Source organism: Rattus norvegicus, chromosome 1 (genome assembly GCF_021556685.1).
Source record: "Rattus norvegicus strain SHRSP/BbbUtx chromosome 1, alternate assembly SHRSP_T2T, whole genome shotgun sequence".
In the NCBI taxonomy this organism is placed as follows: Eukaryota; Metazoa; Chordata; class Mammalia; order Rodentia; family Muridae; genus Rattus; species Rattus norvegicus.
In genome coordinates, this window is record NC_141534.1 from 171,217,814 (window position 1) to 171,244,580 (window position 26,767).

The 26,767-nt window shown below is 41.5% G+C and overlaps 2 protein-coding genes and 1 pseudogene across 2 annotated transcripts; 1 reads left to right on the plus strand and 2 right to left on the minus strand.

Annotated features, from left to right (window-relative positions):
• Positions 1 to 10,353: 10,353 nt before the first annotated feature.
• Positions 10,354 to 11,304, minus strand: Or52h1 (olfactory receptor family 52 subfamily H member 1). Its single transcript, NM_001000166.1, is given in 1 exon segment — positions 10,354 to 11,304. A coding segment is annotated over 1 exon segment (951 nt).
• A 7,038-nt stretch (positions 11,305 to 18,342) lies between these two features.
• On the minus strand, positions 18,343 to 19,275 carry Or52h2 (olfactory receptor family 52 subfamily H member 2). The gene is given in 1 exon segment (NM_001000739.1): positions 18,343 to 19,275. A coding segment is annotated over 1 exon segment (933 nt).
• A 4,905-nt stretch (positions 19,276 to 24,180) lies between these two features.
• On the plus strand, positions 24,181 to 24,515 carry LOC108348458 (60S ribosomal protein L36 pseudogene; annotated as a pseudogene).
• The last annotated feature ends 2,252 nt before the right edge of the window (positions 24,516 to 26,767 follow it).

The window sequence follows — 26,767 nt, forward strand, 5'->3', positions numbered from 1 at the left end:
AAAAGAACACATAGTTGGATTTGCAGGAGTAGAGAAGATGGGTGGACCTAGAAGCACTTGGAAGAGGGTATATATGATCAAATTGCATTGTATATGATTAATAATTAGTTAATTAATTAGTTAATTTAAAAATGTTAAAGGAAAGGTCACATATAAATACCCAGGCTCATATAGGTTTACTGGCAGAGGCCATGGAGTTATAGAAATGTACATTCTCTTGGGAGGGAAGGTAGAAAAATAATAGCAGTCATCTGGGCAGAGACAGAGAGTGGGAGGAGCAAGAGAGACAGTGAACACAATGGTCCCTTCTCTTCTTTGTTTTGCTTTCTAACTCCATTAGTCTTTCATGGAAGCCGTTCGTGCATGTCAGTGAATAGCTATGGGTTTTATTTCCTACCAACATGAATAGAGTGTGTACTTTCAAGTTATCTTAACTCACAATCTGTTTATTTTTTGAGTCCTCAGAAAGCTTTTAAAATATCAGCTCTTAGCTAATCCATGTTCTCAGCAACATGGAAATTACCAGAAAATTGCCTAATACCTGTGAATATTTTTAACAGTCTAGCACAGAAAGCAGAATCCTCATAGAGTATGATGGGCCTTGATTTTTGATGACTAGACTGTAATTGACATAGAATGAGAGGGTGGATACTGTTGGCTAGAGTGGCCAGGGGCAGTAAACAGGGAGATATGACTTTGAAAACAAAGTCTATAGAGCTAGACATTAAAAAGTAAATTCTGGGGGGCTGAAGAGATGGCTCAGTGGTTAAGAGCACTGATTGCTCTTTCAGAGGTCTTGAGTTCAAATCCCAGCAACCACATGGTGGTTTACAACCATCTATAATGGGATCTGATACCCTCTTTTGGTGTGCCTGAAGACAGTGACAGTGTACATATATAATAAATAAATAAATCTTAAAAAAATAAGTTCTAGTGAACTCACTGTAGTTATACCGTGCTGTGAAAATAATACATTGTGTACTTCCAAATTGCTTTCTAAAGATAGATCTAAAACTAATACTGCTGCAAATACATAAATGAAATAAAATCTGTCAATTACTTTGATTTATCATTTCATAATATATGTATAGCAATGTACATTATACCCTGCATCTATTTATTTCTTTTTTTTCTTTAATCTTCAGAAAAGCTTCAACGCAAGATACATGACATCTTAATTTAAAAAATAGTAACTATACAATTTAAACTTTGAAAAGACACCTACAGTTAACAACAATAATAAAAACAGGCCCTGCAACTTCTGAGCATTTCCCCACCCTTAGTCTAGTTCCGTGACTCTGGGCTCAGTGGGAATGCCACCAAGATTTTATCCCAGCTCCCCATTAGTGAAACTTGCTAAGAACCTTAGAAAGTCTCTTCAAGGTGTAGGTCCTGTTGTTCAGATAATGAGATTTGGATAATGGCGGCTGGCAGAATCTGCTCCTCCTTGCCCTAGAGTGTTTTCCTTGTTGTTTTCCTTGTTGTTGCTGCTGTTGTTGTTGTTGTTGCTGCTGCTGTTGTTGGGAGAGGGAGGGGGCCTATCTCTGCATTTTATTTTCTTTTTGTTGCCTTTGCATAACACTGAGCTACTGCCTTAATTCCTTTCTTATTCTGTCTCATCTGCTTTCATACAGACCCTATCATCTTCTTTCCCCTACCCTACATCTCCTCCACTTAAGACCTCTATTTTTCCCAAGAGGCAATGAAATGTAGATGTGATAAGAAAGAAAAAGAGGTACTTCCAGGAGGATATAGGGAACTAGGTAGAGTACGGAGGGTAACAGGAGCGAGAAGCAACTGAGAACAAATCATAATGGCACATATGTAGGGAAATAGCATCGTGAAATTAAAATTATCCTGTGGAGCCAGGTATGGGGATGCAGGCCTGCAATTGGAGTCAGTCCACTTGGCTAGTGAGTTCCAGACCAGCACTGGCTACAGAGTTAAGGGTTCCTCTCTCAAAAGAACAGGAAGCCCTAAGGTAACTATCTGCAGAAGGGGAAGAACAGAGACTGTATCCCAAAAGGAAGGCAGAAAGTGAAACAAGCCAGATGCTTCTCCTCCATAGTAAAGTGTCAACAGATAATAACAAAACTGAACATATGGCCCAAGGAAATATAAGTGGGTCATGCAGAGCCTGGGCTTGTAACTATCAGGAAATACAGCAAACTGCACCATGTTCTGGGGAGCTGGAAATATTCTGGGGAAGCCAATCGGCTGGTTTTCAAAACAAGCCTTGTAGAAGAGAACTTCATCCGTGTGAGTAACCTGGACTTTTTAAACGTAATTCGATAATTAGAATTAAGGGGATAAGTCTCTTTTCCATTCTCATGACCCCCTTCCTAGTGTTTTTATAGACATACCACACACACACACACACACACACACACACATACACACACACACACACACACACACACACACACACACACACACATACTTAAAATATTGGATCCAACTGAGAGAAATGCAAGGTTGCAAGGTTTGTCTTTCTGAATCTGAGCAACTTTGTTTACTATGATTCAATTGGTAATTTCTTAGAAACGGATCATCGCCCGGCCCGCAGCAGCTCTCTGCTCCCAGACACCATGGGAGAGAGACCCGACCGCCTGGTCAGTTGGGCACTCCTGAGGCTGCAGAGCAGAAGAGACCACCAACACTGCCCACCCTTGCCCACATCTCTGGCCCAAGAGGAAACTGTATAAGGCCTCTGGGTTCCCGTGGGGGAGGGCCCAGGAGCGGCAGGACCCCTGCCTGAGACACCGCCGGAACCTGAAGGAAACAGACCGGATAAACAGTTCTCTGCACCCAAATCCCGTGGGAGGGAGAGCTAAACCTTCAGAGAGGCAGACAAGCCTGGGAAACCAGAAGAGACTGCTCTCTGTACATACATCTCGGACGCCAGAGGAAAACACCAAAGGCCATCTGGAACCCTGGTGCACTGAAGCTCCCGGAAGGGGGGGCACAGGTCTTCCTGGTTGCTGCCGCCGCAGAGAGCCCGTGAGCAGCACCCCGCGAGCAAACTTGAGCCTCGGGACCACAGGTAAGACCAACTTGTCTGTTGCAAGAAGGCTGCCTGGTGAAATCGGGACACACAGAGGCAGAATTCCTCTAGGACCGGACACGTCCTGTGTTTACCAGAAGTCCCACACCCGCGGATCCCGGCCCGCAGCAGCTCTCTGCTCCCAGACCCCGGGGGAAAGAGACCTCACCGCCTGGTCAGGTGGGCACTCTTGAGGCTGCATAAGCTCCCGGAAGGGGCGGCACAGGTCTTCCTGGTTGCTGCCGCCGCAAAGAGCCTGTGGGCAGCACCCTGCGAGCGAACTTGAGCCTCAGGACCACAGGTAAGACCAAATTTTCTGCTGCAAGAAAGCTGCCTGGTGAACTCAAGACACAGGCCCACAGGAACAGCTGAAGACCTGTACATAGGAAAACCTACACTCCCGAAAGCAGAACACTCTGTCCCCATAACTGACTGAAAGAGAGGAAAACAGGTCTACAGCACTCCTGACACACAGGCTTATAGGACAGTCTAGCCACTGTCAGAAATAGCAGAACAAAGTAACACTAGAGATAAGCTGATGGCGAGAGGCAAGTGCAGGAACCCAAGCAACAGAAACCAAGACTACATGGCATCATCGGAGCCCAATTCTCCCACCAAAACAAACATGGAATATCCAAACACACCACAAAAGCAAGATCTAGTTTCAAAATCATATTTGATCATGATGCTGGAGGACTTCAAGAAAGACGTGAAGAACTCCCTTAGGGAAACACAGGAAAACATTAATAAACAAGTAGAAGCCTACAGAGAGGAATCACAAAAATCCCTGAAAGAATCGCAGAAATCCCTGAAAGAATTCCAGGAAAACACAATCAAACAGTTGAAGGAATTAAAAATGGAAATAGAAGCAATCAAGAAAGAACACATGGAAACAACCCTGGATATAGAAAACCAAAAGAAGAGACAAGGAGCTGTAGATACAAGCTTCACCAACAGAATACAAGAGATGGAAGAGAGAATCTCAGGAGCAGAAGATTCCATAGAAATCATTGACTCAACTGTCAAAGATAATGTAAAGCGGAAAAAGCTACTGGTCCAAAACATACAGGAAATCCAGGACTCAATGAGAAGATCAAACCTAAGGATAATAGGTATAGAAGAGAGTGAAGACTCCCAGCTCAAAGGACCAGTAAATATCTTCAACAAAATCATAGAAGAAAACTTCCCTAACCTAAAAACAGAGATACCCATAGACATACAAGAAGCCTACAGAACTCCAAATAGATTGGACCAGAAAAGAAACACCTCCCGTCACATAATTGTCAAAACACCAAACGCACAAAATAAAGAAAGAATATTAAAAGCAGTAAGGGAAAAAGGTCAAGTAACATATAAAGGCAGACCTATCAGAATCACACCAGACTTCTCGCCAGAAACTATGAAGGCCAGAAGATCCTGGACTGATGTCATACAGACCCTAAGAGAACACAAATGCCAGCCCAGGTTACTGTATCCTGCAAAACTCTCAATTAACATAGATGGAGAAACCAAGATATTCCATGACAAAACCAAATTTACACAATATCTTTCCACAAATCCAGCACTACAAAGGATAATAAATGGTAAAGCCCAACATAAGGAGGCAAGCTATACCCTAGAAGAAGCAAGAAACTAATCGCCTTGGCAACAAAACAAAGAGAGTGAAAGCACACAAACATAACCTCACATCCAAATATGAATATAACGGGAAGCAATAATCACTATTCCTTAATATCTCTCAACATCAATGGCCTCAACTACCCAATAAAAAGAAATAGATTAACAAACTGGATACGCAACGAGGACCCTGCATTCTGCTGCCTACAGGAAACACACCTCAGAGACAAAGACAGACACTACCTCAGAGTGAAAGGGTGGAAAACAACTTTCCAAGCAAATGGTCAGAAGAAGCAAGCTGGAGTAGCCATTCTAATATCAAATAAAATCAATTTCCAACTAAAAGTCATCAAAAAAGATAAGGAAGGACACTTCATATTCATCAAAGGAAAAATCCACCAAGATGAACTCTCAATCCTAAATATCTATGCCCCAAATACAAGGGCACCTACATACGTAAAAGAAACCTTACTAAAGCTCAAAACACACATTGCACCTCACACAATAATAGTGGGAGATTTCAACACCCCACTCTCATCAATGGACAGATCATGGAAACAGAAATTAAACAGTGATGTCGACAGACTAAAAGAAGTCATGAGCCAAATGGACTTAATGGATATTTATAGAACATTCTATCCTAAAGCAAAAGGATATACCTTCTTCTCAGCTCCTCATGGTACTTTCTCCAAAATTGACCATATAATTGGTCAAAAAACGGGCCTCAACAGGTACAGAAAGATAGAAATAATCCCATGCGTGCTATCGGACCACCACGGCCTAAAACTGGTCTTCAATAACAATAAGGGAAGAATGCCCACATATACGTGGAAATTGAACAATGCTCTACTCAATTATAACCTGGTCAAGGAAGAAATAAAGAAAGAAATTAAAAACTTTTTAGAATTTGATGAAAATGAAGGTACAACATACCCAAACTTATGGGACACAATGAAAGCTGTGCTAAGAGGAAAACTCATAATGCTGAGTGCCTGCAGAAAGAAACTGGAAAGAGCATATGTCAGCAGCTTGACAGCACACCTAAAAGCTCTAGAACAAAAAGAAGCAAATACACCCAGGAGGAGTAGAAAGCAGGAAATAATCAAACTCAGAGCTGAAATCAACCAAGTAGAAACAAAAAGGACCATAGAAAGAATCAACAGAACCAAAAGTTGGTTCTTTGAGAAAATCAACAAGATAGATAAACCCTTAGCCAGACTAACGAGAGGACACAGAGAGTGCGTCCAAATTAACAAAATCAGAAATGAAAAGGGAGACATAACTACAGATTCAGAGAAAATTCAAAAAATCATCAGATCTTACTATAAAAACCTATATTCAACAAAACTTGAAAATCTTCAGGAAATGGACAATTTCCTAGACAGATACCAGGTATCGAAGTTAAATCAGGAACAGATAAACCAGTTAAACAACCCCATAACTCCTAAGGAAATAGAAGCAGTCATTAAAGGTCTCCCAACCAAAAAGAGCCCAGGTCCAGACGGGTTTAGTGCAGAATTCTATCAAACCTTCATAGAAGACCTCATACCAATATTATCCAAACTATTCCACAAAATTGAAACAGATGGAGCCCTACCGAATTCCTTCTACGAAGCCACAATTACTCTTATACCTAAACCACACAAAGACACAACAAAGAAAGAGAACTTCAGACCAATTTCCCTTATGAATATCGACGCAAATATACTCAATAAAATTCTGGCAAACCGAATTCAAGAGCACATCAAAACAATCATCCACCATGATCAAGTAGGCTTCATCCCAGGCATGCAGGGATGGTTTAATATACGGAAAACCATCAACGTGATCCATTATATAAACAAACTGAAAGAACAGAACCACATGATCATTTCATTAGATGCTGAGAAAGCATTTGACAAAATTCAACACCCCTTCATGATAAAAGTCCTGGAAAGAATAGGAATTCAAGGCCCATACCTAAACATAGTAAAAGCCATATACAGCAAACCAGTTGCTAACATTAAACTAAATGGAGAGAAACTTGAAGCAATCCCACTAAAATCAGGGACTAGACAAGGCTGCCCACTCTCTCCCTACTTATTCAATATAGTTCTTGAAGTTCTAGCCAGAGCAATCAGACAACAAAAGGAGATCAAGGGGATACAGATCGGAAAAGAAGAGGTCAAAATATCACTATTTGCAGATGACATGATAGTATATTTAAGTGATCCCAAAAGTTCCACCAGAGAACTACTAAAGCTGATAAACAACTTCAGCAAAGTGGCTGGGTATAAAATTAACTCAAATAAATCAGTTGCCTTCCTCTATACAAAAGAGAAACAAGCCGAGAAAGAAATTAGGGAAACGACACCCTTCATAATAGACCCAAATAATATAAAGTACCTCGGTGTGACTTTAACCAAGCAAGCAAAAGATCTGTACAATAAGAACTTCAAGACACTGAGGAAAGAAATTGAAGAAGACCTCAGAAGATGGAAAGATCTCCCATGCTCATGGATTGGCAGGGTTAATATAGTAAAAATGGCCATTTTACCAAAAGCAATCTACAGATTCAATGCAATCCCCATCAAAATACCAATCCAATTCTTCAAAGAGTTAGACAGAACAATTTGCAAATTCATCTGGAATAACAAAAAACCCAGGATAGCTAAAGCTATCCTCAACAATAAAAGGACTTCAGGGGGAATCACTATCCCTGAACTCAAGCAGTATTACAGAGCAATAGTGATAAAAACTGCATGGTATTGGTACAGAGACAGACAGATAGACCAATGGAATAGAATTGAAGACCCAGAAATGAACCCACACACCTATGGTCACTTGATTTTTGACAAAGGAGCCAAAACCATCCAATGGAAAAAAGATAGCATTTTCAGCAAATGGTGCTGGTTCAACTGGAGGGCAACATGTAGAAGAATGCAGATCGATCCATGCTTATCACCCTGTACAAAGCTTAAGTCCAAGTGGATCAAGGACCTCCACATCAAACCAGACACACTCAAACTAATAGAAGAAAAACTAGGGAAGCATCTGGAACACATGGGCACTGGAAAAAATTTCCTGAACAAAACACCAATGGCTTATGCTCTAAGATCAAGAATCGACAAATGGGATCTCATAAAACTGCAAAGCTTCTGTAAGGCAAAGGACACTGTGGTTAGGACAAAACGGCAACCAACAGATTGGGAAAAGATCTTTACCAATCCTACAACAGAAAGAGGCCTTATATCCAAAATATACAAAGAACTCAAGAAGTTAGACCGCAGGGAAACAAATAACCCTATTAAAAAATGGGGTTCAGAGCTAAACAAAGAATTCACAGCTGAGGAATGCCGAATGGCTGAGAAACACCTAAAGAAATGTTCAACATCTTTAGTCATAAGGGAAATGCAAATCAAAACAGTCCTGAGATTTCACCTCACACCAGTGAGAATGGCTAAGATCAAAAACTCAGGTGACAGCAGATGCTGGCGAGGATGTGGAGAAAGAGGAACACTCCTCCATTGTTGGTGGGATTGCAGACTGGTACAACCATTCTGGAAATCAGTCTGGAGGTTCCTCAGAAAATTGGACATTGAACTGCCTGAGGATCCAGCTATACCTCTCTTGGGCATATACCCAAAAGATGCCTCAACATATAAAAGAGACACGTGCTCCACTATGTTCATTGCAGCCTTATTTGTAATAGCCAGAAAATGGAAAGAACCCAGATGCCCTTCAACAGAGGAATGGATACAGAAAATGTGGTACATCTACACAATGGAATATTACTCAGCTATCAAAAACAACGAGTTTATGAAATTCGTAGGCAAATGGTTGGAACTGGAAAATATCATCCTGAGTGAGCTAACCCAATCACAGAAAGACATACATGGTATGCACTCATTGATAAGTGGCTATTAGCCCAAATGCTTGAATTACCCTAGATCCCTAGAACAAACGAAACTCAAGACGGATGATCAAAATGTGAATGCTTCACTCCTTCTTTAAATGAGGAAAAAGAATACCCTTGGCAGGGAAGGGAGAGGCAAAGATTAAAACAGAGACTGAAGGAACACCCATTCAGAGCCTGCCCCACATGTGGCCCATACATATACAGCCACCCAATTAGACAAGATGTATAAAGCAAAGAAGTGCAGACCGACAGGAGCCGGATGTAGATCGCTCCTGAGAGACACAGCCAGAATACAGCAAATACAGAGGCGAATGCCAGCAGCAAAGCACTGAACTGAGAATAGGACCCCCGTTGAAGGAATCAGAGAAAGAACTGGAAGATCTTGAAGGGGCTCGAGACCCCATATGTACAACAATGTCAAGCAACCAGAGCTTCCAGGGACTAAGCCACTACCTAAAGACTATACATGGACTGACCCTGGACTCTGACCCCATAGGTAGCAATGAATATCCTAGTAAGAGCACCAGTGGAAGGGGAAGCCCTGGGTCCTGCTAAGACTGAACCCCCAGTGAACTAGACTATGGGGGGGAGGGCGGCAATGGGGGGAGGGTTGGGAGGGGAACACCCATAAGGAAGGGGAGGGGGGAGGGGGATGTTTGCCCAGAAACCGGGAAAGGGAATAACACTCGAAATGTATATAAGAAATACTCAAGTTAATAAAAAAAAAAATTGGTAATTTCAAGTTCCATGTTTCTTGAAATTTCTTGTTTTCTTGTTTGTTTTATGTCTGATTAAAAATTCATTTTACTTTTTGAGATTATAGTATAATTACTTCATTTCCCCTTTCCCTTTCCTTCCTGCAGCACTCTTCTCCCCAACATGGTAGCATTCATCCAGTGACGAAACTCAATGTTCATTCCTACATTTGGTTATCATGAATAGAGAGCAATAAACTACTTGTATAGCTGGTGCCTCTGTAGTAAGGCTTAGCATCTTCTTAAGCCCCAGAATATTCACATGTACAATCTGTAGAACAGAGATCATCAAGTCCTCTGAGTAGCATGCATGAATTTAGAACTTTAGTGTCAAAATAGATTGGCTTGAGGTCCATGCACTGTGAGAATTCCTTAATCCCAACCAGTTTTCAAGGGTTTTATTCTCCAAAAAAGAATTCTACAGCTTACATTCTGAATGAACCTGGCAGCCCAGAGGCTGTTTTCTCACAGTGCCAAGCAAGCCCCCTGGCACTGTTATGCACGTTAATTTTCTCATCTCTAGCACTGTGCTCAGCTGTTTATGTTGAGCTAAAGGGTTTTGGAATGTTATGGGGGACACATTTTAAACTAGTCAGAAATCTAAAATATACAGTAAATATAACTGAATTTCATTAGAAGTATCCTATTATCTACCTGCTAATCCCTTAAATGAGTGATTTTTCAATTCCCTGTTCCATTCAGTCCTTTTTCTTCAATGTCTCTGTCTTAACACATTTCTCTCATTGGAATTGCCAATTTCAATTTTCAAATCATTCAAATCTCAATCTCTCTCTCTCTCTCTCTCTCTCTCTCTCTCTCTCTTTCTTTCTCTGGCAGTGTCATCACACAACAAAAGAGGTTATCACAGATTGTTTTACATCCATGAGACTATGTATTGTATAGTCCTACCTGGTATACAAAGCATCTATAAACAGTTCTGACCATAAATAGAATTCTCCTTTGCTTTTGCCACACTGTTTCATTCTTGCTAAAACTATATGCACTGTGAAATACCCCTGCCTCTTCTGCAGATGAATAAATCAACCTTCTGTGCTCTTGACAGAGAATAAAAGGATGACCTTATCTCTGATCTGCTTGGTTTTCACTCCGTAGACAATAGGGTTCATTGCTGGTGGAATAACAATGTAGAGATTGGCGAACATGATGTGGAACGTGAGGGACACATTGTGTCCAAAGCGATGAGCAAGGATGGAGAAAAAGGCAGGTATGTAAAACATGAGGATGACACAGACATGGGAACCACAGGTGCCCAGGGCTTTCTGGCGTGCATCTCTGGAGGGGAGGCGAAAAACGGCACATAGGATGAGGGTGTAAGACACAGCAATGAGGACCACATCTGAGATGACTGTCATGATGGGGACACAAAATCCATACCAGATGTTGATGGAGATATCTGCACATGCAAGCCGGGCAACACCTATGTGCTCACAGTAGGTGTGAGGTATGATGCGTGTCCTACAGAAAGGTAAGCGTGTCAACAAGAATACATCTGGCAAGATGATACAGAAACTTCGAAAGGAGATGCCCACAGCAATCTTGATAATAGTCTTGGGGGTCAAGACGGTAGCATATCTCAAGGGTGAGCAGATGGCCACGTAGCGATCAAAGGCCATGGCCATTAGAATGGCTGAGTCCAGGACAAAGCTGTAGTGGAGGAAGAACATTTGGGTGAGGCAGCCTGGGAACGTGATTTCTCGAGCCCCCATCCAGAAGATGCTGAGTGTTTTAGGCACACCAGCTGTGGACAAGATGAGATCGGTCAATGCCAGCATGGACAGGAAAAAAAACATGGGCTCGTGAAGGCTCCGCTCCGCTACGATGAGGTAGAAAAGGACATAGTTTCCCGTCACAGCTATGACGTAGATCACACAGAAGGGAATGCCAATCCACACATGGAATTGCTCCAAGCCTGGGATCCCCACCAAAAGGAAGGGCCCTGGGTTGTAACTGCTCACGTTATAGGTAATCATAGCAGGCCACGTTGTCACCTAGCCTAAGAACGGAGAACACTAACAGCATTCAGCATCTCTGGAATCATTGTCACTTCCCACCGTGTATCACTATGGGTTCCTAAAGTAATTTATCATCCAGGATGACTTTGTGAAGCAATAACTGATGACAGCAATGAGCTCACAACAGGCTATCACAACCCACCGTGGTTACTCCATCTAAGGAAACATCTTTTGTTCCTCCGGGTACCTTCTATCTGACTGACGTGCTTTCTAGGGAGCTTTCCAGATTACCCTTATTCCACATTATACCCTGTCTTCTGATGTAGATCCACAGACTACAAGACACACGGTTTTACAAGTTAGCAGACTGCAGTCTTTATTGACATATTGGTTAATCCTTGGTTGACCACCATGTCATTGTTCAATATGTACCTATGCTTCGAGGCAAACTACTACTTACTTCAAAGGGGCCTGAAGACTATGGCCCTTAGATTTCTAAGGCCGAAACCTTGTATTGCTACTTAGTAACCTGATTAAGATCAGTAAATTCTAGTTGAATTCCAACATGATGCTGGATCACGTATGTAACTAAAATTTAAGTTAGAAATTTGCTCAGCCGGAACTCAGGGGTCCTTTACCTCAAAATAAGAGGAAGGAGAGAGTTGATCTCCACCACACTGTACTTATACAAGTATGTAAGATTTTGATTCTTGGGCTTAGTAACACTATATGGGCTAGGGTTTTTGATTTTAAGATCCACCGGCCTCTGCCTCTCTGCCTCTCTGCCTCTCTGCCTCTCTGCCTCTCTGCCTCTCTGCCTCTCTGCCTCTCTGCCTCTCTGCCTCTCTGCCTCTCTGCCTCTCTGCCTCTCTGCCTCTCTGCCTCTCTGCCCCTGGCTGTGCTAGGATTAACAGTGAGTGCCAAAATCACCTGGCAGAGGAGACCTTTTTAAAAAAGATGTATTTATTTTATTTATATGAGTACATTGTTACTGTTTTCAGACACACCAGAAGAAGGCATTGGATCCCATTACAGATGTGTGGGAGCCACCATGTGGTTGCTGTGAATTGAACCCGGAACCTCTGGAAGAGCAGTCAGTGCTCTTAACCACTGAGCCATCTTTCCAGCCCGAGGAGATTTTTTTAACAACAATCCTTCTGTTTAAACTGAGAACCTGAGTTTAATTCCCAGGACTCACTGACTCCAGCAAGCTGTCCTCTGGGTGCCACATGCACACCAGGTCACTCATGCCTACACACAAGTATACACAGATAAATATTTTTTATCATAATAAAATGAAAGAAATAGAAAGTGAAGAAATTTTAATGTGAACTAAGTAGGATTGGCTATTCCACAGTTTAAAGGAGTCTGTTAATTTCATGCGATGTGCCAAATGTTACAAAATTATAAGACACACATTCAGATGTGCCAAAAAAACTTATGAAAAAATACTCTCACAGAGTGTATGCTGTGGGGACAGAAAGTCAGGTTCTATAATTAACTTTTATCCTACTTCCAAGATTTTATCTGTGAGAATTTGGAAAGCTATTTGAAATACATACTTCTTAGACTCTCCAGTTTTTAAAGGATCTGACATCTCTGATTACCCCGGCGTATATTATGACAAAATAAAGCATGCTTCAAAGATACACTCTCTGGAGCACAGTTAGCTTGTAGGAAGCTTTGTCCCCATATGAGATTGTGTGCACCTCATATCAAGAATAGTTATTAACTGTTGGATGAAGGCAGAAAAAGACAGCTGGACAAAAAATTAACAAGAGCGTCTCTGGGCATGTACATCACATTTGACTCTGGTTTTTAGGTTACCCATGTGTCCCAGCACAGAAGTTGCCTGAACAACACCAAGTGTGGCCATGCTTAACTGCATAACTGTTCATCTGTTTCAAGCTTTAGATGTCCACTTAGTGGAACAATAACACAGGTGCTTGAGAGGTGTCCCCACAGTAATAAGGACACCAGAATAAACCTCTGCCTGTGGTTATTTTTTCATCTATTTGACAAAACACTCCCCCCCCCAAAAAAAAGCCCACATAAGAAAACGACCTGGCTGAGGTGATGCCTCAGTGTGTAAGATCACTGGGTGCTCTGCCAGAGGATCCAGGTTTGAAAGCCACCGCCCTAATGGCTTTATATTTACTCCCTCTCTCTGGCCAAATCCTACTTGCAGACAAACGCATTTAAATGCCAGCACTCACCTAATCTTGGGAATCAGGCCAAACAGAAAGAAAGTATGGTGGACGGATACACAGCAAATCTACAAAGGGGCAAAAATGACAAAAGGAGAAGGCAAGGACTTGCAAGGGGTTGCTACGATACCCCTTTATAGTGTGTTATCAGTCTTCAATGCAGGAGGAAAAAAAATAGGCAAAGCCTAAGGGACACACATACTTTCTCCTCTCAGTCCCAAAGGAACAGTGGAGACGCTTCTGTTAACTCTACACGTGACGCTGCTTCCAGGGACAGAATGCAGTTTTTTGGATTGGGGTTTGCTTGTATATGTATCGCAATATGCACGTGGAATGAAGTCCACACATGTATGTTTTTATGTCATACCACCTAAGTTTCAAACTCAAGACCTCACTCACCAGGTAGAGAATTTAGGATGATGTTCCGGATCTCCCTGTAATAATAACAACATCAGAACAAACCTCTGCCCAGAGGTTTTCATCTACTCAGCAAAATGGCAAAAGAAAAAAAACTAAGAAAAAGACACGGCTGAAGTGATGCCTCAGTGTGGAAGACCGCTGATTGCTCTTCCCGAGGACCTAGGTTTGAGTGCCACCACCCTAGTGCAGATCATAACCACCGTAACTCCAGTTCTAGGGCCTCCAACACCCTCTTCTGGCCTCTCCAGGCACAAGGCATGCATGTGGTACGCAGACATAAATGCAGGTAAAATATACATAAGTTAAACGAATAAATCTAAAACAAGTAGGTAAAAGGCTGTCTGAGGCTGGAGAGATGGCTCAGTGGTTAAGAGCATTGACTGCTCTTCCAGAGGTCCTGAGTTCAATTCCCAGCAACCACATGGTGGCTCACAACCATCTGTGATGGGATCCGATGCCCTCTTCTGGTGTGTCTGAAAATAGCTTCTGTGTACTCATATAAATAAAAATAAATAAATCTTAAAAAAAGGGGGGCCGTCTGACTCCCACTTTTGTCTCTCTGTGTCCTTCTTAGGGCATCAACACCAACAGATGGCTCTAGCTACACGACTATGCCATTTCTTAACTGGAATCTCTCTTTGAGTCCCGTCTCAGAGTCCAGCTATTGGCTGCCTCATCTTCCTTTAGTCAGCTATATCCAGACTTTATGCCATTGCCATATTTTCATTATTGGGAACTCAACTCAAACCGATGTTTCCGTATGAACGTTTCATTAATAAAACATAATGCAGCTGTGTGGGGGATGGGAAGATAGAAACCTGGCGAAGGAAGGAGCGGGATGGAGAGGGAGGTGACATAAGTTCCTTTAACTCCGTGAAGAGTCTTGATCCACTGTACACAGTGTATGATCCGACATGACTTCTGGCACATGGGTGAGACAACACATAGGTCCCAAGACCAGGACACTGGTTGCTTCCCCTGTCTTCACAGAAATCTCCAGGGGGGTTAGAACCTCCGCCCCTACAAGCTCATGGACAGGTGAATCAGATTCTTCTAAACAACACAAGTTGAACCCCGATTTGCCCTTGAATACATAAACATACCCTAGTTGGCTAAAGCACTATACATAAGCTCATATAGTAAACAGTAAAGTTAGATCTGCACTCTGATGCTGGTCTCTGGAGTCTGAATCCTGGGCACTGTGGGCTCCATCTCCACTAACCCCCAATTCCTGGTCCCTGTTCCCACACAATTACAAAATACATTCTAGTGAGAAGATAGGTCAGACTATTGACAGTGTTAGGAATTCCTGAAAGTTCAAGTCTCAAATTTACTTTTTTATTCATTCATCCAGCCATTCATTCACTACTCATTTATATTGAAAAAGCTCTTATTGACCCATTCTTTTATTCTGTAAGAAGGGTTTCCAGATGGATCTGCCCCAGTACAGAGGTTAAACCTATTTTGTCCCAAGTCTCTGCAAGTATATTTTTAAGATTATTTATTTTATGTATGTGAATACACTGTCGCTGTCTTCAGACACACCAAAAGAGAACAGCAGATCCCCATTACAGATGCTTGTGAGCTACCATGTGGTTGCTAGGAAGTGAAAGTCAGGATCTAGGGCTTGGAGAGATAGCTCAGCGGTTAAGAGCACTGGCTGCTTTTCCAGAGGTCCTGAGTTCAATTCCCAGCAACTACATGGTGGCTCATAACCATCTTTAATGGGATCCGATGCCCTCTTCTGATGTGTCTGAAGACAGTGACAATGTACTCATACAAATAAAATAAATAAATCTTTAAAAAGAAATAAATAAACAAACAAACAAAGGAAGGGAGACAGGACCTTCTTGAAGAATAGTCAGTACTCTTAACTTGCTGAGCCATCTCTCCAGCCCCTTTATAGACCAATTCTAGTGGCCATGTCAACATCCCTAAGTTTGGTGAACCCAGTTCCAATCAATAGCTATCTAGTATCTAAAAACATACTCAACAAAATATGTAAAATGTGGAACACAAAATCGCTAATTATTTTCTCCAGGTTGTGTGTGTGTGTGTGTGTGTGTGTGTGTGTGTGTGTGTGTGCATATGTATGTATGTATGTCACAATCAAACGCAGAGCTCACAGATATGGTAAGTACTCCTAGCCAGCTTTTTCTGGAGATCCCATCTCTATCTCATAAAGCTGCAATTACACCCCACGCACCCGCCCAACATTTGCATTGGTTGTGGGGATCTAAATGCTGGTTGTCGCACTTGTGATATTAGCTGTTAAGCCAACTCCCGGCATTTTTTTTTAACTTTAATTGAGTTTCCTTTGGATTAAATACATAGTATAACCAATAACTACATTTTAAAGTGCCTATTTTCTATATCCAATATAGCAAGATTTATTATTTAAATGTCAGTCAAATACAGAGGATTTTTTTTAAATACACTACCAGCTACTTTTTCTTGGGCCATTATTTTGTATGAATAGCAAGAAAGACTTAAGACTTGGGCATTTGTAATTCTTTTTAACTTCTCTATCCCTTCATAAAATAGCCAACGTTCTTTCTTATTCTTTTACACCTGTTTACGTCATGGCAAGCACAAGTCTGAGCCAAATTTTGTCCTTAGAACCTGAGCCAATATACATAAGCTCCTGGTATATCTAAATGGTGTTCGCTAGACTAAAATAGGCATATGCCTCAATACCCCACTCTATTCATTTGTAACTCACAACTTTAAAATATGCTCCAGACATTTGCCTTTAATTAAATAACATCAAGAAGCTATTGTTTTATACATAAATACAATTCTTTTAGCAGAATCAAGGAATGGGTACTCTGACAGGCAGTTGGCACTGTTCTTCCTTTTACTTGCAGAAGTTCAAATGAAGTAAAATATGTTAAAACAAAAGGTCCTGCAAATTCATTGCCATTTATTGTATTAAGCAATTTGTTTAATTTGAAAACTTGTTACTATTTTTGATGGTTAGGCACCTAAAAGACTAAAATGTCAATTACCTTATGTCCAATTCAATCTTTCTTGTTTTATTATAGCCTTAATCAATCACTTAAGCTTTAATTTAGCTTTTGTTTTGTTTTTTTTACCATCTAGAATTAAGTTCTTTTATAGCTAGCTCCATGTTTCTAGAGAATGGTACTCTAATAATTTCTTTATCATTTTTCCTTTTTTAAAAAGACTTTTTTTATGTGTGAGAGTTTTACCTGCATGTATGTGCATGTACCATGTGCATGCTGGTGCCCTCAGACACCTGAAGAAGATGTCCAATCCCCTAAAACTGAAATTACAGATGATTGTGAGCCTTCATATGAGTGATAGAAATCAAACTCAGGTCCTCTAGAAGAGAAGCCAGTGTTTTTAGCTGGACCATCTCTCCAGTATCTCTTTCCTTAAAAAAACAACCAATATTGTCCTAATCCTCTCCTAAGAAAAAACATCTGCAATACTGATTAATAATTTCATTAAAATTTACTATGAATTTACTTGATAAATGTTGTTTATGTACCTTGTAGATAATAGGACACATAACTGATGTTGCCTAGAAATAAATAATAACAACCATATTAAAACTCTAGAAACTTGGGCTGGAGAGATGACTCAGCACTTAAGAGCACCGACTGCTCTTCCAGAGGTCCTGAGTTCAATTCCCAGCAACCACATAGTGGCTCACAACCATCTGTGATGGGATCCGATGCTCTCTTCTGGTGTGTCTAAAGACAGTGACTGAACTCATATACATAAAATAAATAAATAAATCTATTTTTTAAAAAAACTGTGCCATCAAGATGACACAGCAAGTAAAGGTTGTTGTCCCCAAGTCAGAAAACCTACCTTTGATCCCCAGAATTTACATAGTAGAAAAAGAGGACTAACTTCCCAACAAGTTGTCTTCTGGTCTTTATGTGGAAACTGTGTCATACACATGCTGATATTCATAGACATGCATACACATATACATGCATGTAAATGCACACACAAATTAACAAATTTAATTTTTTAATCCATAAACCCACAGAATAAGCAGTAACTCCCTACCTTACTATGATGCATAAATATACAATTAAAGTGTGTGTAAAAAATATCTATGATTCCTCACAAATATTTTAAGTGAGAACAGAATAGCCAATCTCCATTGCTGTAAATGAGTCTTTATTACCTTAGTACAACCGAAACAAATGGCAAGATTCTTGTTTAAGATAAGTTGTTTATCTTCAGAAGTGAAATAAACACCTTTTATCCTCTAAGCTCTGAGATTCTTTTCCTAAAATTAAAATGGTTAGGTAGGCTTCTGCATAAAATAACTGAAGAAGCAAAACCCCAGTGGCTCCATATGTCCTCTCTCAGAGGTGGTGGTTGGTTCAGCCTTTTACCTACTGTACTTTATGAACTGGCCCCAGATCGAAGACTTCAGTCACTGAGATTATTTGGGAAAGAGCAAAAGAACGGCTTTGTCCCGGATCTGCTTGGTCTTCACTCCATAGACCATAGGGTTGAGTGCGGGTGGGATGATTACATACAGGTTGGCAAACATAATGTGAAAAGTGCGGGGGACATTGCGCCCAAAGCGATGGGCAAGGATGGAGAAGAAGGCCGGGATATAGAACATGAGGATGACACAGACATGAGAACCGCAGGTGCCCAGGGCCTTCTGGCGTGCATCCCGAGACGGGAGGCGAAAAACGGCATGTAAAATGAGAGTGTAGGAGATGGCTATGAGGACCACATCTATGATCACCGTCATGATGGGCACACAAAACCCATACCAGATGTTGATGGAGATATCTGCACATGCCAGCCGGGCAACCCCAATGTGTTCACAGTAGGTGTGAGCAATGACGTGTGTCCTGCAGAAGGGTAGACGGTTCACAAGGAAAACGCATGGAACAAAAACACAGAAACTTCGGAAAGAGATTCCCACTGCAATTTTAACAGTGGCTTTGGGTGTGAGAATAGTGGTATACCTCAAGGGTGAGCAGATGGCCACATAGCGGTCAAATGCCATAGCCAGCAAGATAGCCGAGTCCAAGACAAAGCTATAGTGCAGAAAGAATAACTGGGTCAGACAGCCAGGGAAACTGATTTCCTGAGGACCAAACCAAAAGATGCTAAGGGTCTTGGGGACACAGGTAGTGGACAAGATGAGGTCAGTCATGGCCAACATGGAAAGGAAGAAGAACATGGGGGAATGAAGACTGCGTTCCACTGCGATGAGGTAGAGAAGGATGCTGTTGCCCAGGATAGCCACCAGATAGATAAAGCAGAAAGGAATACTAATCCAGACATGGTATTGCTCAAGACCAGGGATGCCTGAGAGAGTGAAGGGGCCAGTGCTGTAGCTACTCATGTTGTACATGGCCACTGAGATCTGAAGAATGGTTAGTTCTTCTGTCCTAACTGTGTATGGTGAGCTTGAGGAATTGTGTGCTCATTCTTTCTCCACAACCTCTCTGGGAGCAGTTCTGTTTCCTGTATTTGAAGAAAGAAAATCCGATTACCATTAAGAGTAATACTCATGGGCAGGAAGGGTTGCCCAGTGGTTAAGAGCACTGGCCGCTCTTCTAGGAGACCCAGGTTTGATTTCTGACACTTACTGTTGTGGGCGTGGTGGCTCACAACCATCTGCTAAATCCAGCCCCAGGAAATCTGATACCCTCTTCTGATCTCTGTGGGCACTGTGCTTACACATAGTGCACCCACATACATGCAGGCTAAACATACAGGCACTAAATAAATAAATAAATAAATAAATAAATAAATAAATAAATAACAAATAAATAAATTCCCCCATCCCAAAGAAAGCTGGGGCCATGACGTTGAGAAAGATCCATCAGACCCCTGGTGTTAATTCCCACATTTCATCAGAAACCAAGTCAAGAGAAATAACTTGTTCAGTGTATAAAACACTAATCCTGTTTAAATGACTGTATTTTTCCTGACTCCATATAATTCATCACTTCATAGATGTGTACAGGGAAAAATATTCTAACTGCTTTCAGGAATAGGAGTACACTAAAGTGAATGTCTCAGTATTGGGAACACAAGGTAATTTAACAATTTTGGATGCCCATTCTACTCCAACATCTCTAATGTGTTATCTCATTTAGAAGCCCTCATTAAAAATGTATTTTGTCTGCAAGTGGGGGCGGCCCATGCCTTTGATCCCAGCACTCTGAAGGCAGAGGCACGCAAATATCTGTCATTTTGAGGCCAAAGGATACACAGTAAAACCCTGTTTCAGAAAAATAAAATAAAATAAAAGGATTTTTTCCTCTTTTGTTCTAATAAACTAAAGTCATCCTTCTGGCCAAGTAGCCAAATCATTAGCGTCCATGACCAGCACTCTTTCATGGCGTCATCCTTTACCAGGTGGTGCCTGCAGATTTTGTGGAATGGCAAGAATTCACAAGAAATTTTAAGATGTAAAAGAACAACAATAAGCAGAACCAAGAACTGTGGAAACACCCACCCCACCCCAGTTTCGATCATTGTCCTCCCTGGAACTTGCAGACCAAAAATGCTCTCTGAGACTGGAATACTGATGCCTCCTCATGACGAACTAGAGAAGAAGCTGGACCTCCTGTCTACCTTAAGGAAAAGGAAAACCTGTAAGATTGGAGAAAATTGAGTCTTTGAATTTTTAAAATATAATGCTGGGAGGACCTCTAGTGGGTAAAAGCAGATTTTTTTTTTATTCTAAATGCCGAGTTGAAGTAATATTGACCCCCAAAACAAACAGATTTGTTTTGAGAATGTTCAGTAAGCATTCAACAACAATGGAAAGATTTTAGCATGAAACCTCTTTCATAACTTTTCTAAAAGTTGTCTAGGAAGAGTGGGGCCTAGCTTGGATGGTATAATGCTTGCTTGCCTGTAGGAAGAAGCTATGGGTTTTATCCCCCCTCCTCCCGAGTTGCATACATCCCGGCTACCACCACATGTCTTAATCCCAACATCAGGGAAGATCAGAAGTTAGTCATCCTGGGCTAAATAGCAAACTTGAGGCCAGCCTGGGATATCTGAGACCCTCTCTTTAAAACGAACAAACAAACAACAACAACAATGAAGCCTACAAAACACATCATAATATTGTCCATATTTTGCAGATGTAGAAAGTAAACCAGAGAGAAATAAGCTCTCTTTCAAAAGCTATGCAGTAAATTTATGAACAATAAATCTAAGTCAAAATTAAACATCAAGTCTTTTCCAAAACCTCTATGCTCACAAGCAAAATTCACTGGGCAGCCAGCAATTTTATGGAAAACAGAAAGTTCATGTTGTCAGCATAGCAGCAAACAGAGAAGCTGCACACTGCAAAGAACACACAGCAAACCAAAGGGTGCAAAACAGGCCAACAGTGTGACACCGGACACACCACGTCAGCCACAAGGTGGTCTGAACAACCTTTCTATTCTAAATTCTGAGTTCTCCATAAAGTCTTTCCAAATAAAATCCAATTGTATGTGGCTGACATGTGAAACACACAAAATGATGAAGAACAGATAAAGTGAAAGAATACATAAGTGTATGTTGGAAGAATTTAAATGGAACGAAAGAAAGCTTAGCAACTTGGAAATCAGAAAAAGCCACTTATGAGGTTTAACACTGGCCTCCAAGGCCAGTAAGTTAAGTTTGATGACTGGGACCCACAATGTGGGAGGAGAAACTGACTCCTGCAAACTGTCCTTTGACTTCCACACCACACACACACACACACACACACACACACACACACACACACACACACACACCACTAAAGCTACTTAAAAATAGTTTAAGAAAATAGTATGCAGTCGTAAAACAGAGAAAGGGGACCTGTGTCCTGTTGAAGGGAACACCCTTTAGTAAAGATGTAAGTCATGTCACTTACAGGCATTTCCAGAACTTAATTGTGTTTACTGTGCGAGAGCAGACCATTGCACATAAGTGGAGGTCAGAGGCAAAATGTATGCGGTTGGTTCTCTCCTTCCTTCTTTCTATGGGCTTCAGGGGTCCAACTCAGGCTTGTTCGGCAAGCACCTTTACCTATCACCAGCTCACCAATATCTTTGAATCTTCTTTTTTTATGTAATTATTTGAACTAACTGCCTCCTAGCGATGCAATGCCCATGAAGCCACTCTTCCTGTTTTACTATTATCCTCCAGGTAAATCTTCCCAATTTTTTGACATCTATTCATTAACTGTAGATGTCCTCTGTCTTTTTGTTCGTATTTTTTTATTGGATATTTTCTTTATTTACATTTCAAATGTTATCCCCTTTCCTGGTTTCCCCTCTGCAAACCTCCTATTGATTCCCCCCTCTCCCTGCTTCTATGAGAGTGCTCCCCCACCCACACACCCGCTCCCATCTCACCGCCCTGGCATTCCCCTCCACCAAGGTATCTAGCCTTCACAGGAGATGTCTGCACTCTTGTGACTCTCTAAAAACTCTTTTAAAAGACTTTCTTCATCGATTCTAGGAGCCAGAGAGGTTGAGAACACGCCATGACAACACAACCCATAAAATCAACTAAACAGGCTCATGAGACTGTAACAACATAAACCGTGAGTAGGTCTGAGTTAGGTCCTCCGCATATGTGTTATGGTTATTGGCTTGGTGTTCTTGTAGGATTTCTAATTGTGGCACTGGGGTGGGAGGTACCTCTGACTCTTTCGCCTGTGCTTGGAACCATTTTTCTCCTACTTGGCCACCTCACCCAGCCTTAATATGACAGTTTGTGCCTACTCTTATTTTAATATTTTAACTTGTTATGCATTGTTTGGTTGATATCCAAGGGAGGCCTGCTCTTTTTTTTTTTTTTTAAGGAAATGGAGGAAGTGTGGATCTGGTGGAGAGGGGAGATAGGAGGTGAAACTGGGAGGAGTAGAGGTAGGAGAAATTACAATTGGGATGTATCAAATATAAAGAATAAACTAATATATACCCTTTCTTCATCCTGTGACTGAAGTGTCATATTGTGACTCAACTCCAGAGCCAGAGTCTGCAGCACTGTAACTCAAAACCAATCAAAACTGATATAGAGAAGTCAAAGTAGATGACATGTGCTTTGCAAACACAGCAAGGTACATGTTGGGGCATGAGCAGTCTTCGTGAGTCTGAGCACATATGCCCCTCCATCTAAAGTGCTCTCCCAGCCCTGTGCTTCCAGCGAAGCTGCATTCTCTCATCCCTGCAACCTCAGGCAAGCCTCGTCCACTCCATGCACTTAGAGCACTCATCTCTGGAAACAGTTTCCAGATTTCTCTGGATTAGAAAATTATATTTCTTCGACTATGAAATTCCAAATAATTATATTACATATTTAACATTTCTTTTTCAGGCTAGACCATAACCTCTATAATGACAAAATCATGTCAATTTTATTCATTTTCAATAACATCCTCACTGCCTAGACAACAGTGCCACTTAAGAACGTTTATAAACTGAATGCCATTAATTAAGCCAAATAAAATGAATATTCTCAAAGTCTTAGTGTCTCTGACAATAAATTGTTATATATCAAGTCCGTGTTACTTTCTATGTAGAGCAAAATAACCCTATGCAAATTGGAAGCCAGTACATACCAAGCCACATAAAAACATGGAAAGCATTTTCATTAGATATAAGTAAGGTCATAATTGTCATTTTACTGACACTTCCCAAGAGATTCTCACCAACAACAGAAGACACTTTTAGGACAGATTGCCTTTGCTCATTCCCGTCCTTTTAGCTTAGCTGACAATTTTCCAAAAAAAATGTCTTAACACTTAAGACTCCATGAAGTGTGCCACTGGTGTTCAGCGGCGCTCAGCGCTGTTCTGTTCACTGATTTCAGTCTTCTCTCTTACTCAAGGCTGAGATATTTCCACAGTCACAGCCTCGTTGTCTTACTTAAGGTTCAATTGCTATAAAACACTGATAACACTACGCTGACATTTGTTGACCTTTTCATAACACCACACCTCCATTCTTATGCTCCACTATAATTAAGGGGTGGGTAAAATGAATGTTTGAACATAAAATGAAGTAGAAATGCACCTCACAAGGACATATGTGCCCAATATATGTGAACTCCCAAAGTTTACAGGCACAGTCTCGTAAAGAGAGTATCTTAAAAACCAACTACAAGGGGGGTTGGGGAGTTAGCTCAGTGGTAGAGCGCTTGCCTAGCAAGCGCAAGGCCCTGGGTTCGGTCCCCAGCTCTGAAAAAAAGAAAAACAAAAAAACAAAAAACCAACTACAAGGATTCTGCTCAGCGTCGTTCTTCCTGTCCGGCTGCCATCGGAAAGCTGCAGCCATGGCCCTGCGCTACCCCATGGCCGTGGGCCTCAACAAAGGCCACAAAGTGACGAAAAACGTCAGCAAGCCGAGACACACCCGCAGCCGCGGGTGCCTCACCCAGCTCACCAAGTTCGTGCGAGATATGATCCGGGAGGTGTGCAGCTTCGCGCCCTACGAGCAGTGCGTCATGGGGCTGCTCAAGGTGTCCAAGGACTAGCGAGCACTCAAGTTTATCAAGAAGAGGGTGGGCACGCACATCCGTGCCAAGAGAAAGAGGGAGGAGCTGAGCAACTTGCTGGCCGACATGCGGAAGGTGGCGGCCAAGAAGGATTGATGACCCCTCCCCCAATAAAAGATGGTTCTTAAGAAAAAAACTACAGGCAAGCATGGTGACTATGTCTCGTAATCTGAGTACTTGAAAAGTCTCCATGAGTTTAAGGCCAGACTGGATCAAACAGTGACTTCCAGACCAGCCTAGAATATAGAGTAAGAACCAAATAAATAAAGTAAAATAAGTGATTTTTTTTTAAAACCTAACTTTTGCAGCTAAGTTGGATATGAGTTTGATCTATGTTTCCTACTTGTGTAATATTGAACACATGATTTGATAGCCCCCAAATGCATTTTTTTCCATAGTAGTGGGGAGCTAACAAGCTCTTAAATAGAAAAGCTTGGGGCAGCTGAATGGCTCAGTGGGTGAAGACACCTGACACACGAGTTCGGTCCCCAGTGTCCATCCCCACATAAGGTGGAAGGAGAGAACTGACCCAACAAGTAATCTACTAGCTTCCATAGGCATGCTGTGATACCTACAACACACACACCTTTCATACACACCATCATCCACCACCTTCCTCTCTCTCTCTCTCTCTCTCTCACACACACACACAAGATAAATTTAAATTTTAATAAATAGCAAACTTATGAAATACTTTAATCATCCCAGACATATCCTAATGTGCATGGATGTTAGAAATGCACAAAACAGGGAAAAACCCTCAAAGCCAGAGTCCGAATCCATCCTTTGGACCCAAGCTCTCCATCTAGCCTCATTGTTTCCCTGTCCCATTTACCCGTAGTCAGTCCATTCTCTGGAACCTTGTAATCTGACCGTCAGCCTCAAAATTTACAAGAACTAGCCTAGGCCCATCCTTCCGGCTTGAATCCATCTTCCATTCACTGCTTAGTCTCCAAATGGCACTCCGGCTTTGCCTTGCCAATCCTGTCTGCCTGGTCCAAACCCAACGCTTCCCAAACTTCAGACCCTTGATAAGGACTGAAGGACAAAGAGAAATAGCACTATTTAGAGGAAATCCTCTTATTTCTTTGCTGTAGACCTCAGAGAGGCCCACACTGAGGTTGCAGGCCCCTGAGGACCCTACCTATGAACCTCACAAGTGAATTGGGGATTGCACAGACACCCATCCCTAGGGTATATAGCTGGTGAGGGCCTGAGATCCCAAGGGCTAAGTCCCCACTGCGGTCTCAGATCTTCCACGACAGATTAGGTCCCAAGAAGAAAGTCTCAGGAGGATTTCAAACCAGCAATTGCTCTCTCCACTTTCACCACTACAACTTTCAGGGGCTCTGTGTGCCATATGCTTTTCTGTGCCTACCTTCTCACACATGATATGGCTCCAGTTCTGTGGAGTTATAAGGGAAAGAGGGGGGAAAGGGTAATATACTTGTTTTCTAATTCTTAAACACTTAGTTTTAGATGACATCAAAAGCTCAGAGCAAGACAGAATAAATAGATCCTAGTTTTTTATCCTCATTAAAACTTTCTCTAATATAATATATAATATAATATAACGTTTTTGAAGCTGATTTATTGATTAACCACCAAAGTTAGAATATATATATATATATGTATATATATATATATATATATATATATATAAAGAGAGAGAGAGAGGGAGGGAGGGAGGGAGAGAGAGAAAGCATGACCACTAGCATCTATGTAAGAAAAAGCATTTTTGTCTCTCTGGGTTTAGGTTAGATCATTCAGGATGGCTCTTGCTGTCATTTATATGTTTTTATCTCCATCCATTTACCTGGAGATTTCATAATTCCATTTCTCTTAGCAGCTGAATAATATTCCATTGTGTAACTGTACCATGTTTTCATTATCTATTCATTGGTTGATAGACATATTGGCTATTTACAAATTCTGACTATTATAAACAAAGGGTGACCAAGTATCTCTTTGGGATGATATAGAGTCCATTGGGTATATGCCTAAGAGTTGTATAGCTGGATTTTCTGGGAGGAAATTAATAATCAATCTCACCGAGCTACAACACTGTAAGGAGTAATAATAAGTTACCTGCAAGATATGCCCACTAGTACAATAGTGGCACAAGTGTTATGGGACTAAGCAACTACTTCTTCATTGAGTCTGAGGTCTCCTCCATGAGATAAAACCTGTACCTGATATAACTAACGAAGCTGCGAACCTGAGACCGGACCTAGAGGAAAACCTACTCTTATGCTACTACGTGGACATAACAATGAAATGACTCCTACGAACGAATCACCCTACACTTAGATCAGTGCAGCACTCCACCCTCGTCACGGAGGCTTCTT